This window comes from Gallinula chloropus (assembly GCF_964237585.1).
Source record: "Gallinula chloropus genome assembly, chromosome: 1".
Taxonomy (NCBI): Eukaryota; Metazoa; Chordata; class Aves; order Gruiformes; family Rallidae; genus Gallinula; species Gallinula chloropus.
Window position 1 is genome coordinate 131743764 of NC_140085.1, and position 17621 is coordinate 131761384.

Here is a 17621-nt window from a genome sequence, read left to right on the forward strand (position 1 = left end):
CTGTAAGAACAACTAGATCAGTGTGTCTGGCCCGATCACAGCAGCACAAAATGCTGAGGCAGGGAAACAGCGCAGTGGTTAGAGCCTTGGAGCTCTCCCTGATTCAGAGAGGGAGGTGCTGATATGCACTGGCTGAGCTCCAATAGTTGCTAACTCGGGCAGAAGTCTGCGGGTGTGCTACACCATATAAAATCACATTATTAGTGGTGTTCTGGGGTAGGTTTCATTATCTATGTGAAACATAACAAAAATGCTGTTACGAAGTAACGGCGTGACCTTTGGCATATGAATCCCTTGTCTGTTAGCATGTTGATGTGATGATTTGTAGATATAATAGATGTTTGCTAAATCCTTTCGAAAGGAAGACTGTCAAAATGTTCTTTAAGAAATGACTGTAAAGGACTTTCACCTCTCTCTGATACAAGAATTTGGGACAATGGAAACAAAAGGCTGCTAGAGAAGTCTTTCCTCCTCTTTTGGCCAAGTCAAGAGTTACCATGGGACATGAGGGAAAACCAAAGATTTAATTAGAGGGACCTAGATAGGCTTATGTGAAGAGTAATCATTGTCTAACTAAAAGTATAGAGCAATCAGTTATCTAGAAGTTTTGTATGTGACTATGGCCCACTGAAAGAAATGAACTTTTTGATACTTAGCAAAAACTGCAGTCAAGGAAGGTTAGTGGTTGTTTTAGATTTGCTGGTTACCTAGTGTAATTATTATAATTTGCCTTTGATTTAGTAAAATCAGTAAGTAGCAGCCATGGTAGTTTAGAAGTTTTTAATTTACATGTTGGCATCAAATGAGCATTTATACAAAACTGTAAAACAATTTCAAAGAAATAGGTTTGCATTTTGCTACAAACTAAAATTAACAGTTTATCCATGTCAATTGTAAATCATTACACTGGTGAGGAACCCAACTATCAATTAAGTTGAATTTAAGATTCAACCTTTAGAGCCAGTTTCATTTGTTTTAGGTTGGTGGCTAATCTTGCCTTCAAGACAGAAAGGCGTTGCTTCTTGCTTTTCTTTCTCTCTTGTAACGCACAGAAGTTCATAGCTTTCTTGTAACAAATTACAGCTTTAAGTGGCTTCTTAGAATTCTGAACCTGGAGTGAAGAGAATTTTATAGAGCAATTGAGTCTTCAGCCTGCAAGGGTGTGTACCAGGTGCCATGTGGAGCTCAGCCTTAACAGTAGCATCAGTTTGGAACAGATCTGTTTAATCCCAAGATAACATACAACAGCCACATAGTATGCACAGGTAAAACCCCCAAAACATGGAAAAAAGGAGAAACACTGGTATTCCTTTGAGACATTACTAAAGTTGATTTTATTTTTTTTCCTAATATCTTTGGACACTCATCTTCTACTGTCCATCACATTTTAGGTTTAAGAAGTTGTGACACCTAGGTATGATGAATCTGGAAGTATATGGTTGAAAATAATGAAAATACATGTATAAAACTTCTTGGTGATTATTGCGTTGTGGTTAAAAGATAACATAGAATTAATTAGCTGTGGCTTCCATTGGGATTATTATTTGACCTGGCTAATTACAGAGAACCTGTGTAGGCATCAGAGACGTAACCTGCCATGAAACTGTTAAGATTGGTCTTCATTGGTAAGAAGGAAGCCCAACAGTTGCCCAAGAACCTGGCAAAAAGACCAAAGCCTTGGTATTGCTCAATCTATAAACTGAAAAATAAGTTTTCACAAATCACAGCAGACATGCTGTGTCTGCAAACACCGCAGATGGCAAACATGGCTTTCTTGTGCAGCTTGAATTTGTGCAAAGCTTTTTTGTCTTGTGGCAGAAAAATATTCTAAACTTCCTCAGAATAATCCATTTTAAGTAGATATAATTAGAGTTCTTGCAAGGTTTGTGTTGTCTTGCTGTTTCTCTCACTGTGACTGTAGATTTGTAAGTAATGGTTTATAAAAATGATTTAATTCTGTAACACCAATTAAATTACCATTTTTTATATTCAGTATCATTAGCACTGTTACGTGGTGAATACATTTGTATTAGCACCTTCTCACCCAACTGAACTGCTTTTTACCGTTTTTTGAATTGGAACTTAAGTGACAAGACACATTTAATTATCTCCCATCTTCTTGTGGACATTAGAAAGCCAGTAGTTAAGCAAACATCTAAAAATGTTTCTAAAAATTCTCTTGTCACTGAGTTTGTTCAATTTCCTCTTCATTTCACCACATCTTTGTGAACTTGGCAAAACCTGAGGTTTGAGTGACAGATAGCACTGGGGGAGGACTGTTATTTGAACCCTGCTTTTCTCTTAGAACCCAGATTGAACTGATGAAGTGTACTTGTGAATGAAGCATGCCTATGGTTATATCACAGGTAGGCAGTGCATTTGGTGTTCTCCAGTGCATTTTAGGGTGTCACCTTTGCTTAAGAAAAGCACACTGGGACCTACCACGGCTCCATCTTGACCAAAGACCCATTTGGCCATCACCTGCCCCCATTGTTCTCTATAAGTAATTATCTGGAAAAATAATGGGGCAGGTGTACAGTGATGCTTCCCCAGTAGATTTTTTTATTTCCTGCAATTTACAGCTCAGATGATGTCAAGCAAGAGAAGACTGGAAGACCTAAGCTGCATAATATAAACAATGGCCAGCCCAGACGTAAGAAGTGTTACAGTGATCTTCTATGTTGTGGTCTGTCCTCCTTCTGTAGCTGCTAATAATGTTGAGTAGCTTTTGACTGAGTGTTGAGCTGACATCTTCACAGAACTATCTGTCGTCTCAAGGTCCTGTTCCCCAGGGGCTGGGATCAGCTCAAAGCCAATAACTGTGATGTGAAATCAAGCTTGTTTTATCCCTTGTGCATGGCTTTATATTTCATTCCCCTGAATTTCACCTGACATTTTAATCTTTGATCCCTAAGTTTCAGAAGGTCTTTTTGTGATTCTTTGTAGTAAGCCCTCATCTTTTTTATCCTCAGTAAATTAGGTGTCATCAGCAGGCTGTCACCCACTGTTCATTCTTTTTATCAAGTAAGTTGAATTTACTATTTCTAGAGCCTTATTTGGCTCTACTAGTGACTTTCCTCTGCTGTGGAAAAATCGTATTTTCTTACACTTTTGTACTTTATCTTTTAGCTGTATTTTGTGTGTTATTCCCATAGCTACTTAGTCTTTTATAAGAGCCTTTTATGACGTGCCTGTTGTGGTTTAACCCTAGTTGGCAACTAAGCATCACACAGCTGCTCATACACTCTCCCCGCTGTGGGATAGGGGAGAGAATCAGAAAAGTTGCAGTAAACTCCTCCCTTTACTTCCAGCCTGGCTAGCAACAAGGGGTTCCTGCTTTAGTAATTTCCATATTGTGTAGCTCAAATCCTGGGTTACAACAATTCCAGGGTGTCTCTGTTACAGTCTCCACCCGTGGTCCCTTTGGACCTGACCATTGGGTTTAACGATGCAGTGAACCTGCCTGTGCACAGGTGGCAGCTCCACGTGGAGTCTTATGTATGAGCCGGAGTCTTATGTATGAGCCAGAGTCTCTCCAGGGCTATACCTGCTGTGGCATAGACTTAGCCACAGCAGCTGTCGGGTGCACCTGCTCTGCTGTGGCCTTACATTGTGATTTTGCCCCAGCCAGCAGCACAGCCCCACACAGCTCCTCACTAGCTCTCTTACCCTGTCCTGCTCGGGTAGAGAACCAGAAGAGTAGAAGTGCGAGAACTTGTGGGTTGAAATAAAAACAATTTAATAGGGAAAGCAAAGGCCGTGGGCACAAGCAAAGCAAGACAAGGAATTCATTCCCCACTGCCCACAGGCAGGCCGGAGTTCAGCCATCCCCAGGGAAGCTGGGATCTGTCACGTCTAGCAGGTAGCTGAGAAGACAAATACCTTAATTCCAAATGTGGTCGTCGTCATCATCTGTGTGTGTGTCATGTCCCCCCGCCCCCTTGTCCTTCTTCCTCCTTCCCCCAGCTTTATACACTGAGCATGATGCCATATGGTATGGGATATCCCTTGGGTCAGTTGGGATCAGCTGTCCTGGCTGTGTCCCTTCCCAACTCCTTGTGCATCCCCAGTCTCCTCACTGGTGGGATGGGGTGAGGAGCAGCAAAGGCTTTGGCTCTGTGTGAGCACTGCTCAGCAGTGAAGAAAAACATCCCTGTGGATGGCAACACTCTTTTCAACATAAATCCAAAAAATATCCCCATACTAGCTACTATGGAGAAAATTAACATTATCCCAGCTTAAACCCATGCAATGTCTTTTTAACATATGTTAGAAATCAAAGTGGACCTTGATTATAAAAAAAATAATCTCACTTTTTCATGCATTTTTCCCCTGAAGAACTTGATTAGGTAGGTGACAGACAGACAACCTCCCTTCACAAAATTTTTGTTGGCAGCGTCCCAACCTGTTATAGCTGCCCCTTCTACATTTTTCTTAAAGGTTCTGCTGGCATGGACATGCAGTGTTTCAGGCTATAGGCCTCTGCCTCCTCTGAAGGATTTGCCACTTCGAAGTCTTTGGGTGACAAGGCTGATGAGTGGTTTTTCACCACATTTTTTAGATAAGCTATTTCACCTTTCAGTTGCTTTGAAATTTAGCACCATCTATTTTCTGTGAACTTTTACTATCTATTTGACTGGTTAGTTTTTTTAACTGCTTTTTAACACTTCATTTTGAGATGAGTGTATCAGTCTTACATGGAGAACTTTTTTAGCTTGGGAAAGTCCTTAACCCCTTGATAGTGTACACAAACAAAATGCTCATTTTATAATGCCATGGTAATAGCCTTTTTTAGTATGAGTTTTATTTTTAATCTTGATAATTTATTAACTTTAAAATCCCAAATTTTTCTCCTTAAATGAAAATTAGTTAGTTTACTGTTGGTTATTGGTGCTTTTTACAAGTTGCTTCACTTGGAATAATGATTTGGTATTTATATATTCAACTTAAGTATTTGTGTTTTGTCTTCATTTGGACATAGCTTTAGATTTTGTGAAGGGTGCCTTCTCATTGTTAATAACCTCTCGGTTTTTTCCTTTCTTAAAGTTTGTCATAAAGAAGGATTGTATGTACAGAGTCGTACATCACATATTCGGAAAGTCTTTGACCTTTCCAGTACTTACATAAGGAATTGTGTAACCAGTTGTAAATCAAATAGCATAAATTTTCCTACAAACAAAACAATTTTCTGGATGAAGTGGATGTAGGTGAGCATCTGTCAGTGTCTGATTTAACGAGCAGAGGACATTTATTTTAGGAAGAGCTGTGTGCCCACGTCTGTCTGGGTAACGCTTGCATAGTGTGTGGTTCGCTCTGAACTACGGACGCTCCAGAGGTGTCATATAGTGTTGACAAAGCTTGAATGTGGAAGGGCTGTTCACAAAACCACCTTGTGCAAGCAGGTTGTACATGTTTGGGCAGAACAGCGCTTGCCTGCCTTATGGCTTAGCTGAGGAATTCAGGCTGCCACTTGTTCTGGTGTGAAGCTCTGGCTGGAATGTGTTGGTGTTTGATTCTGCTCTGGATAGATGGGAGGACTCAGTTCCACAAAGTTATGTGAGGCAATTCACACACAGGCTGGGGGTAACTCAGAAGCACTGTGGTAGAGTGGTTCCTTGCAGTTGTCCTGTTTGCAAGCTAAAAATGCAGTGCTGATCAGTGAAATAAAGTACACCTGGAAGGGGGTTGTCCAGATCCCTTAATACTGTAATTATATTGCTGAATATAACACCCATGAAAACGAGCTTGCAGAATCATGTATTATAAAACCCCAAATAAATGAAGAAACATGAAATACATGACCTATATGTTTGTATGTGGAAAACTACACAAAATCACCTTCTACATTCTGAATGCCATTTCCATAGAAGTTTCTCCTACCTATGCAAGTTACGTTAAGACAATGATCTTGCTAGAAGTTTGCCTGGGAATGAGTTTCAGTATCATTAACTGCCTTGTTTCTAAAGTGTAGGAACAAGATTAGGTGTCAGAGAAGTCCTGGTTTCTGCTAGGTGAAACAAATGGCTTAATCTGCCTTATTTTGCTCGTACCAAAGGGAGGTAATGAAAAACTGTGTGCCTTTGTGAAAGGTCTCTGCGGCAGCTGAGGACTTCCACCCTGTTTGTAAGAGCTGTGTAGTCATCCAGGAGCGAGAGCTGGATTTAAATGTGTGCCTGAGAGTGCATGGACAAGAAAAAACAGGAATTCAAATGGGTTGCATAGCTGTATTGGAGGGTAGATTTAATGAGCTATGAGTGGTCTGTTCACTATGCTCTGAACTATGTAATTTTAATTAAAAACAAAGCATTAGCCAGAGGTTTGGGGTTTTTTATTGTTGCTTTGTGGCTTTTTTTTTAAATAAATACTCTGTCCCCTTATCACATTATCTGTTGGAAGCAAAGTAGAAAAATACTATAAAAGTTCCTCCAAAAGGAAGAGGGTTTTTTATTGAATGAGGTTTTCCTGTTAATTCTCTATTTATTTGCCTCCCATCCTTGTATGTGGTAAGTTATTCCATACTCTGCAGCTAGACACTGAACAGAACCATCTTTGCAGTGAACAGGGCAGAGATTCACTGTAGACTTGCACTTTCTAACTAAAAATTGTTTCTCCTGCTCTCTGACTCTTCACTCTGCCATTGGAGACATCAACTGCTAGAGGTGCAGGTGTAGGATAAAAATGATCTTTGTATGGTCACCGTTAAGTAACTGATGACTTTGCGGGGCTGTAGTAGTTTTGTGTTGTTTTGCATGTGAGCTAGGTGCTGTGCTAGCTGCATGCTGTGTGTCATGCTGTGCCTGGTGGTGACACAGCCAAGAGCTTTTGCTGTGGGGCAATTTCTTTTGCTGGTTGGTAGGTAAACACCTGTAGCACTCAAGTGGATCGTTGTGTTATCTGTTGAATTGATCGGTACCTGGCCACCCACGCTTTTCACAGAGGGTGTCTGAATTATGCTGGGTGTGTTCATCTGATGTCATGCTAGTTAAATGCCTGCTTGATTTGTGGTAGTGTAAAGGTGACATTATTCTGTAGATGTTGCTTTCTTAGAAACTATATTGATAACATTTTTCCTGTGGTCTCTCACTTTCTTGTTGCTAAACGGGAAATGATCTGAACATCCATTTATTCTCCTCTGTGGCCTTTTTGATAATGTTTCCCTGCATGCATGCACACATCCTTTCTCTTCTCTTCTTACTTCCTCATACGTGATGTCTTCCTATCTGATTGTGTTTTAAAGGTGCATACCATATTCAACTCTAAAAACAAATTCTGATGTTTATGATCTCTTAACGAACAAGAGCTGCACAGGTACATCTGTACTGTCATGGACCTCTAAAAGTCCCTTCCAAACTAACATGTTCTATGATTCTGTGTTAACTCTGGACCTTGTAGCTGAATCCAGGTATCCTGGTGGTGCCTTGTTGGGAGAGAAAGTGATTAACATTTGAGATCTGCTGCTGTAGGTGGCATGGATGCAACTGGTCAAGCCACTTGTCCTTTAGAACCTAGTCTGATCTTGACCGCTGATACCTATGTAAACATACTTAAAGAAAGCAGATTTTGAAAAATTCTTGTCATTTGATGTTGAGGGGGTTAGTGATAACGTGCAGGTGGAGGATCACAAGGAGTGCAGAGTTAAATTACAATCTGTCAGGTTTTTGGAGGACGGAACAGATAAAGCAAGACAGGAAGGATCCTGCTCTGAAGGAAGACATTGTGGTTTCTGCTTGAAATAAAAAGGATTTGGATTGTAGGTTGTAAGACTTCTACCAGAATTAAGATTCTTCCAGGAAAGATGATCTTTGGCCAGCTGAAGCTTATCTGAGTGTAAACAGGACAACATTAAATGCAGCGTAGAGCATGTGATTCAAAGCATCTCTGAAATGGCTGGCAGAGATAATAAAGGTAATTATTTTCTGCTATGGTATTAATATATATAATTCCTTTTGGTTTTCCAAAGCTGATGACGTGTAGTGTTGTTGGATAGACAGTAATGAAAATGTCAAGGTACTTCTTTGCAAGGTGATCTAACCGGTTAAAGTTGTATCAGTGTAATTATCTCCCTATGCTGTTGTCTTGTTGTTCTAATATCGTTTACAGTATTCTTAGGAAATCCTAGAATTAAAAATCAGTACCTTGATTACCAGTATATAATATCCAGCACTTAGTTCTTCCAGTTCTCCAGCTTCAGTGAGAAATGTTATGATGTATGTGTGGGAGGGAGGAGGATGACTCATGGAACTAATCTGCTATCCACTTGATGGGGAAATAAAATCCCATTATTCATTGCTGGAGAGCTTCCCAGAGGTCTAGATGTCCATTCTATATACTTCATGAGGTAGTCCAGCATTCAGATTGCTCTCTAACTTAGGCAAAGTTGCCGGCGTGAAAGTCCAGAAAGGCCAGTGTACTTTGTCTGGGGCATGCCATGGAAGACAGTAGTTAAAATTGCAGTAGTTGTGCTGGAGGCTTTCTGCCTAGAAATTCCCTGCTACAGTATGCCTGTCCAGCTATTAGTCCATAAGATTATTGTTACTAGAATGTCTCAAATGAATAAATTCAGTGGGAAGACTGCTAAGTAGTGAGATGGCCAGTTTCAGTTCTAGAGGTCCTTTCATTCTGTATGCTTTTGTTATGGGGCACAGAATGCTACTGGGGAGTAGAGGTGAGGGAACTGGTAAGACATTTAAACAGAAACTAAACCAAAACAGAAGCTTCTGAAGAGGAAGAGAGAATATAAAAATCCATATAAAATATTCCAAGATACCTATGTAGTAGATATGAATCCCTGTTTAAACAGTAAAAGTGATCCTGTTTGCCTTCCAAAAACTTCAAAGGCTACTTTAGCTTGCACAGTGTTGTTCTTGCTTGTGGTCCTTCGTGAGATGCCTTTTCAAAATGCAAAACCAAAAAGGAGAGAAGATGGAAGGTAGGAGAAAGCGTGACTGCACTGTAAATTAGTACAAGAAGTACTCTAGCCTTCGTTATCTATGTTTCTTAATTATCTACCTCTATCTTCATTTCTACCAAGTTACAGCTTAAATGTAAAAGAAGACTTGAAAGGAAAATAGGCTTGCTCATCAGAACAAATTGCTTCAATTAAAGGTTATAGTGGTTGGCATGGGCTGGCGGGTTTGTGTGGTTTTACAGAGTGGACTCAGTTGAGCTGCTTGTTAAACGAATTAGATTGGCACAGGGTATTGGCACTGGGAGTCGAGTAGCATTTACTTTCACAACTGTCTGCACTTGTTTACAACTTCAGTGTGATTTTATTTTAAATTTTTTTTTCTGAAGATACATAACCTGCAAAATACCTTGTAGCACTTCAACATGTTTCCTCAGCAGTATCTTTAAAACATCTCAAGATATTTTCTCACTACTTTGCCTGTGCTTGGGATCTTGGATCGTGTTGTGGGGTTTTTGTGTTTAGAAGTTGAGTTAAACATAGGGATTTTTTTTTTCTGAGTAAGTGTATTCTTTTGCTCATATTCAGCTGACTTTCATAAAATGTTCACCTATCAGAGATAGTAATTTAGCTCAGCTAGTAGATAATTCTCTTTTTGGTGTAGAAATGTTAGGTCTTAAATTCTGGTGTCCATTACAAGAAGTGATCAGTCAGTCATTAAAGCTCATGGTCTGCCACTGGTCTCTGGATGTGATATCTTAACTGGAAAGAGTGATACTGGGCTGCTTCCTCATATATGTAGCACAGAAGTCCTTACAGAGCTAAAATCCTTTCTTTCTTTTCCATTAATTTATTCCAAATCCCAAATAAGACATTTTCTTGTGTCAGCATAAAGCAATGTGATTGTATATTTTTTTTCCTTGAGTTTTAAACCTCAATTTAATGATGCATTAATCGAATCTACAGTAGCCAAAGTTGGTTGGTGAAATTGTCTTGCACTCCATGAAATTATTAATATCAGTCAAGTGTGTGTTGTTAGATAAAAATGATTTATCAGGCTGTTAATATAGAAGTTAAACCACAAAAAGCAAACATATTAGGTTTGTATTCTTGTGACTGACACGGAATTCAAGCTCTAGATGATGTTTGCACTTCTTCCTTCTGGGAGTAGAGCTCTCACTTGAAAACTTCCACTTCATCATTCAATATTGAAGTACAATGTTGTACCATTACCTTACCTTTTTTTTTTTTTCTGTTCAAATAGCTATCCTTTCAATAGGATGCTTATCAATCTCCAATAAATAAAAATAGTCCACAGATGTATTTTATTTCCCTGGTAACATTTGTTATATTTTAGCACGTGCACACAGAATTTCAATAAATTGTGGCAAATGTGCTTCTGCACCTGTCTTGGCAGGTCTGAAAAAGGAGGGCTTAAAAAAATAGAAGCAAACAGCTGTGGCTTGGCCTTCTGATTAGCATTAGAGAGACATTACTCAAAAGCAGTGTTTCAACTGATGCAGGACCTTTCCAGGGGTTTCTTCTCAGCGATGAAGCTAGCTGGGAAGTTCCATACCACAACAAAAGTACCTCCCAACTAGAATAAACATGAAAATAGGGCAATCTGTAATTTTCTACTTGCTGCCCACTCACTTCCTTTCTAGAAGTGACTCAGTTTCTGTGTCCGTAATCATCAAGTACCAAATCACTGGGTAGATCTGGAGGATGGACAGGATACCACGATGATTGTTGACACCATTCTGTGAGGAAAAACTGGTGGCTGGAATCCAGGCAGTCTGTCTTACAAGTCTGGAAGTGGTCTGATTGTGGTAGGGAAATGGGATGGAAAACAGTTGCTAGTTTGTTTTGTTATGGCAGATGAACAGAACTCCTAGAAATACTGGGATAGTGCAGGTCATAGTATTTCTAGGGCATTGCCTGGAAGCTGATAGCAGAAATTCTTCTTGGATAAGTTCTGGAGTAGTGTGCACTTTATGTAAGCAATTTTCCTGCTGGTGTTCCTTGAAGTAAGCAATTTTCCTTCTGCCTTGCTGGCTGAAGGCAGAGATAACTGATAATGAAGCGATCCTAACTAATGCTAGCTTGTTAATGAAGGAGAAATACAAGGAATGGATGCTTGCTGGTGTGTGGGAAGTCAGGGTAGAGGAAGTACAGAACACAGCAGGCAGTTGTGAGGAAAACCATGCTGTGCTTTTCTCTACTGAGGATAATCTCGCATCTCTTTGGCTGTTTTGCTTGCTGGTGGCTGAGTCTTCTATGGCAGTTGCCTGTAAGATATAATAATTTTCTGAGTCAGAGACAATCAAGCATACTACTGTTTAAACAATCTCAGGCTGGAAGTGTTTGTGATCTCTATCTCCTCTTTGTAGCTGGGGTGTTTGAAGAAAGCACCAGGTGCTCACTGTCTCTAGTTCTTCCCTCTGCTTTAGAATGCTCAGAGACACAGACCTGCTTCATGTCTTTCTCCTCCTGGTAGATATCTTGTAGGGGTTTAAGTGAATTTCCAAAGGACAAAATTACTAGCAATTTTCAGTTGGAGAGGTCCCCCTCAAAGGCACTGACAAGGTTCTGATTATTTAATTATTTATTTTTAAATAGACATATGTGGTAAGAAGAGAATGATTTGGAGGTTGTAGAGAAGTGGGAGATGCTCTCTTCAGCCAGGTGACAGGAGATAGGACAAGGGGAAATGGCACAAAGCTGTGCCAGGGCAGGTTCACATTAGGTGTTTGGAAAAAATTTTTCACTGAAAGAGCTGTCAGGGCCAGGAACAGGCTGCCCAGGGAGGTGGTTGAGTCACCATCCCTGGATGTGTTCAAGAAAAGGGTAGATGAGGTACTTAGGGATGTGGTTTAGCTTAGGATGGGAACGGTTGGACTCGATCTTAAAGGTCTTTTCCTGCCTTGTAGTTCTGTGGTTCTGATTTCTCCTAGCTATAGACATGCTGATCTTTCTAAATGAAATTAGTGAGTATTTGGTCATTAATTGTAATGCAGGATGTCCCAGTCCAAAGCCTGAGAATGCTCTTCCACTTTCTTTTAGTTTTTCAAGTCTGTGGCAAATCCCACAGTTCTGGTGTGGCGTGACTGACACTCCAGTGTATTTCTATAGCCAGCACTATGTGACCCTGATCCTGTCACTAACAGAGTCTAGAAATTTCTGCTTGGTTAAATCTTTAAGCTGACTCTGGGACACCTGATTGGAACAATTAGGATGTGTTCTAAAATGCTGTTAAGCAATATCTATGTGGGCTTTATGTATCAACATCTCCATTAACTTCTAGTTTGCTGCACTGTGCTTGTGAGTGAGTAAGCACTGTTTGGAAAAGAAGTTACACCCCTTATGACTTTTTCTGAAGATGATGTTACAAAACATTCTGTTCCAGAATTTCTACTTATTCAGGCAGAATCCTTCTTAGAGAGCTTTTAGGCTTTAATTAAATAAATGCTCTAGTGCAATTACTTAGTTCTAAAATGGGAAACAACAAATCTTAGGAAAAGAGGATTGCCCAGACTGGAAAATGTTGACAGTGACACGCTGTGGGATTTTAAGAGTTTACGACATTTAAGCTGGTATTTGTTGGAATATTTGGATACTGAGCTGCGGTTTAGCAGGAAGAGTAGCGAACAGGATTTTTCAGGCTGGTTGCTCATGTAGCTGCGTGAATCAGCTATTGAGTCCTGCTTTGATCTCCTACCTGATGGTGTTCATCTCTTTGGAAGCAAACAGTGCGTATTCCTGGAGCACTGAGTAGCCCGAAATCCACAGGTAGCGTTATGGCCACGGGTTCCATCCTAACCAGCTGAGCACTTTAGACAGGTAGGCAGTGATGGGGTTTGCTTGGAGCTAGAATATCTTTGGGGGCCAGTGGAGTGAAGGATTCTGACAGATGTGTGAACCCTGCACCTTCTTTTAGCAGTGGAAAATGTGAAATCCCTGGCTTTGAATGAATGGAGGATCTTTTTGGTTTACTTGCCAAGTTGGAACCTGTCGGTACCATTCTTAGTGTTGTGTTGCATCTGTCATGTTTTTGTCTAAAATGTATGTACTGTTTCTAAAATGTTAGTTTAGACATCCCATTTGTAGGTGGCTCGGTCTGTTTGCTGAAGAATTTGGGGTTGAAACCAATGAGATGGAATCTAGCAACTGAATCCTGCAGAGAAATGATGCAAAAGTCAACAAAAGACTGTGGTTCAGGTTTTGGTTTGAGCCCTTGTCAGCTTGTGTGGCTGGGCTTTTTTCATAGCTCTGTTCAGTGTGGATTAATAATATTCATCAGTGCCTGTCACTGTACTCCCCGCTCCTGTTAGCTTTCCCTCTGCACATCTCTTGTGTGCTGTGCATCTTTAGAGCCTCTTTTCAGTGTTCACTTAATCTTTAGGGCCAGGGCTTCTTCTGATGCTTTGATTAACACTTACATGTATAGAAGTTTCTTTCAGCAGTGACAAATCATTTGCTCACTAGACAAGGGTAGAGTAAAAAGGCAAAACCCTAAAAACCTGCTTCCCAAGCTGGCTTACCAATGAGTAGTTCAAATCAAGTCATGCTTGCCTCCCTCCCCGCTGTCTCCATGTGTCTGTCCCCCATCAGTTCTTGTGTCTTAATCCCTGTCGGTGTCCCGTGTGTCGTGTCTGTCCCGCCCTCCCCCCTCAAAAAACTCCTAAAACCCAGCAACAAAACAGAAAAACAAAACCAAAACCCCAGCCCTGAAACAGAGTGCATGCACCATACCCAAGGTAACCAAGGTGAAATGTATGTCTCAAAATGGCGTTGCAGGACACGGGGTAAACAAAACCTAGTGGCCCTGCCGTGATTGCTGCAATGATAGGTGTTGGGTTTCCAGGACCTTGGCTGCTCTGTGATGAGCACTGGGGCCTTCCTCATAAGCTTTTATGTGGTTCCTGACAACAGTGAAACAATCCAAGCTGTAGATGTCTGAAACAAGATTGCAGTTTGTGGGTAAAGCCACTATTCACCTGTAGTATGATTTAATTCTGATCAGACTTTTATATCTAGAATGTGCTTTGTGTTATGCCAGAGTGATTCATTATTAATTTCATGCTGGCTGTCGGGTGTGTAGCATGTGATCTCTGTAAAATACCTGTAGTTTTAGCAGTTTTCAGAGATTTGGGTAAAAAAACCCTAATTATTGCTTTATCTCTTCTTGTACCCTGCCTACTGATGTTTGTTGGTTATGCAGCCTGTTGCTCTCTGCTGTCTCCACTCTTCAAAGAACTAATGCGTAGTAAGAGCTGATTTATTCTGTGGCAGGAAGCATAAGCTTTTTGAGGAATCTATTTAGTTGTACAGTTGTTCAAAATAACCCTCACTTGAAGGTTTGTCTTTTATCTGATCAAATAAATTCTGTAAAATATGGCAAAATGTCCTATAATACGAGTTGCTTTTTACTGTCTTCAGGCTTCATGGCAGCAGTGCCACTTTACTTTTGAAAGCTTCTGGCACAGACTTTGTTCCACAGAAACTCATGCAATACGTGTTACGTTGAGGGTGGTGCTGTGATAGTTGCTGAAGTTGATCAGAGCTACAGAGTTTATCAAAAAGAGGAAGATCTGGAGTCAGATTAGCTCTGAGGTATTGCTTCATAAGTAGCTTCTTTCTTCACATGACTAGAAAACTAAACACCTGGGTATTACCCATTAGCAAAGTTAGAGCAAAACATCTTGCCCCAATTTTTTAGGAGGAAATATCTGAAGTTGTGCTTAAGGGAAAGTAGTAGTGTTTAGGTGCTTGTTATACTTTTGAGAATGAAGCAATGTCTGCTCTTGATTTTAGCCTCCAAACTTAAAGAAAATCTGACAAAATCTTCCTTGTTTTTCTTGTCAACTGCATATACAGCTGTGAACGTGACGTTTTTGTAGTTGGAAGAAATGGATATACTTGAAGTACTTGTAATTGCTCATTCCCAGTTCACCTCCATTTGACAGGAGTCAGGAGCACAACTTTGGGGTTATCCATAGTACATGTGTGTAGGCAAGCAAACCTCATGGAAAACTTGTTTTGATTTCAGAGGGTTTGACAAACGCCGAGTCTGCTATATACTTTTTATTTTTGTGGCCACTATCTCAGAAAAAGAGTGGGAGAGTGAAAGTATGTGGAAGGAAATAGTAAAAGCTGACAGTCTCATATGTTTGAAGTAATAAGGATGAATGATTTTTGTGGTGAGATTTTTGCTAGCTGAATGTGCTATATACAGTCCTCACCTCCATGATTTGAGAAGTAATTAGAGGATTTGTAATATCCCACTGGTTTGATCACAGCTTCTCCTCATGACATTTTATAATGAGCGTATAGCTTATAAATAACATTTCAGAGGTATAAGGTTATGCAGAGATAATTGCACAGCTGAAATGCATTGGCACAAGGCCAAAGGCTAAGCACTTTCCACTATCCCTTCTAAATTGAATAACTTCACTTTATGAAGTGTATCATCAGAAATTGTTTTCATTACTCCCAGAAGGCAAATTAAGGTTAATAAAAATCCAATTCCAGATTACCCGTATGTGTGAATATTTGTATTTTTAGAACCTTTCTTTGCCGGTTCCATCCTCGCTGGCTCTGCGTATGTGAACACAAGCACCTACGTCAGGTTTTTGGCTCACGTGTTTCTACAGTTTTGAACTGTTCTACCTCTCCAAGACACATTCCCTCTAAACAAGACTGTGAGACCCAGTAGGATTTTTCAAACTGAGCAAAACCAAGCCTACTCCACTGAGCCATAATTTCTCATATCCACTGAGTCCCACTGTCCCGAATACCACTTGACACACGTAGCAGCCATTTGACCCACCCACTTCAGTTGCAAAACCAGTATTTCTATACCCTCTTCTTTACATGTTACACAAATAGAATGTTCTTCCTACATTGCAAACCAGTATTTTGTGGATTCTTGGGCAATCTGTGAGACCCTTTAGTAAAGGTGAATTGGGGGAGGTGGTTTTTCCCCGTTCCTCCCTGGGGTAAATTAGCTACATGTACAGTCTGAAATAGCACACGCGTATTGGAGTCACATGTGCCAGTAGACTGTTTTTGCAACACTATCTTGCAGTCTTGTTATAAGTGCCCTCTTCACTTTGCTGCTCCATGGTCTCCTCTTCTCCCAACTTCCCCAAAAAGAGGATTTCCACTCTCTTGATAGGAAAAATGAATCATGTTACCATTTATAAAGCTGCGCAGCCTGTTACACAGCTGTTATAGTTTTTTTCATTGTTGGGTGAAACAATCTTTAAGCACTTTTCCTTTACAGGTTATTGACATGCCAGAACACAATCCTGGAGATATGGGTGGAACAATGAGACTGGGGAAGAGGAGGACTGTTTTCAAAACACAGAATTCTATTTTAAGTGAGTTACATTTTTGTTCTTATGACTGGCCTTTTGGATAGGAGCTGTGTAATGTTGCAAAGCAAAAATGTCAAAGCATATTTTGTAAAAGATTCTGCCCTCAAGCAAATAGTAGGGTAACAGCTTCCCTGAGCAAGTTCACACTGATCCTGTTCCCATATACTTTTACCCAGGATCAGAACGTAAAGAAAGAAGTGAGACACATCTGGAAGTTCTAGTGAAAAGGTCCAGTTAGGGTTGAATGCTTCAAGTAAGCAATGAGGAGTCTGTTGGGATAGCTGAAATGTGTTCTGTGGTAGTTCGAGTCATTATTGTCTTGGGAAGATCAGCATGTTTTCTTCCTATGAGTTGATAGAACATGTGAATCAGGGCTGCTTGTTTTAGCCCTGAAACTTTCTGGTAGAACTAACCCAAACTTCTACCCATTTTACCCATCTTGCCAGACCTAAACATGTAATTCCCTAGAGCTGCCAGTGTGCATCAGCCTTAAATGTCATCTGGCCTTGCTGCCTCAGTCCTCACCTTGTCTTGACAGTGCTTTCTAGTTTATATCCTAATTATAGCCGGGCCTGGTTTGGCTCCAGTCCTGATCCAGCACTGCCCTTGGGCCAACCCGGCTCTGGAAACAGTCTTGTTTTGGGAAAGCAGATTACTTGTCACAGGAAAAGAAAATGTTTTGCATTACTTGAGCAGCAATAGGATGCTTCAAAAGGCAAAATAAAAGCAAGTAGAATATAGAGCAAATGATTCAATTGGATCAACGTGTATTTTAAGATCAAAATAAGATTTATCTCCTATTAATCAGCCTATTGTACATTAGTAATGTAAGTGATGCTAGAAATGTCTAAAGTGGTTTCTTGTCTGTCAGTAAATATGTATGTACTTCTTATGTTGCCCTGCCTCTGACATTGATCTGTGCTTATTACTGTGTTTAGTGATGTTGAACTTAACAATGTATACTTCTGAGGTTTTAAAAATGACTTCTGCTTCAGCAGGAGACCGAAATATAATGCATAAGAACACTTAATGAAAAATTTGCCTTTCAAGAGATTGTCCGTTCTAGTAAACTGAGTGACCTGGGAGATGTTTTGCCCAGGTGTGATACAGGTGTGTGTGTCACGATATACAAGTGGCCTAAACTCCTCTTGGAAAAGTTTAGGTTTTTTTCACTGTGTGTTGTAACTCTTGACCAGTATTATGAGCTGTTTAGATGGCCACGTTCATCAAACACATAGAAAGCCCCAGTAGTTTACTCAGAAAATCTTATTCCTGTTTCCCAAGTTTTATGACTTGGAATAATGGTTTTGAAAAGGTGGCTCTTCAAAATCAACACA

General features: G+C 40.2%; 1 protein-coding gene across 1 annotated transcript in view; it reads left to right on the top strand.

Moving 5' to 3' along the window:
- The window catches only part of CTPS2 (CTP synthase 2), a 71268-nt gene that overhangs the window by 36844 nt on the left and 16803 nt on the right, over nucleotides 1-17621 (top strand). Inside the window, exon 14 of the mRNA XM_084269844.1 lies at nucleotides 16191-16287. Coding sequence (XP_084125970.1) covers nucleotides 16191-16287 — 97 coding nt within the window. The remainder of the gene's footprint in view (nucleotides 1-16190; nucleotides 16288-17621) is intronic.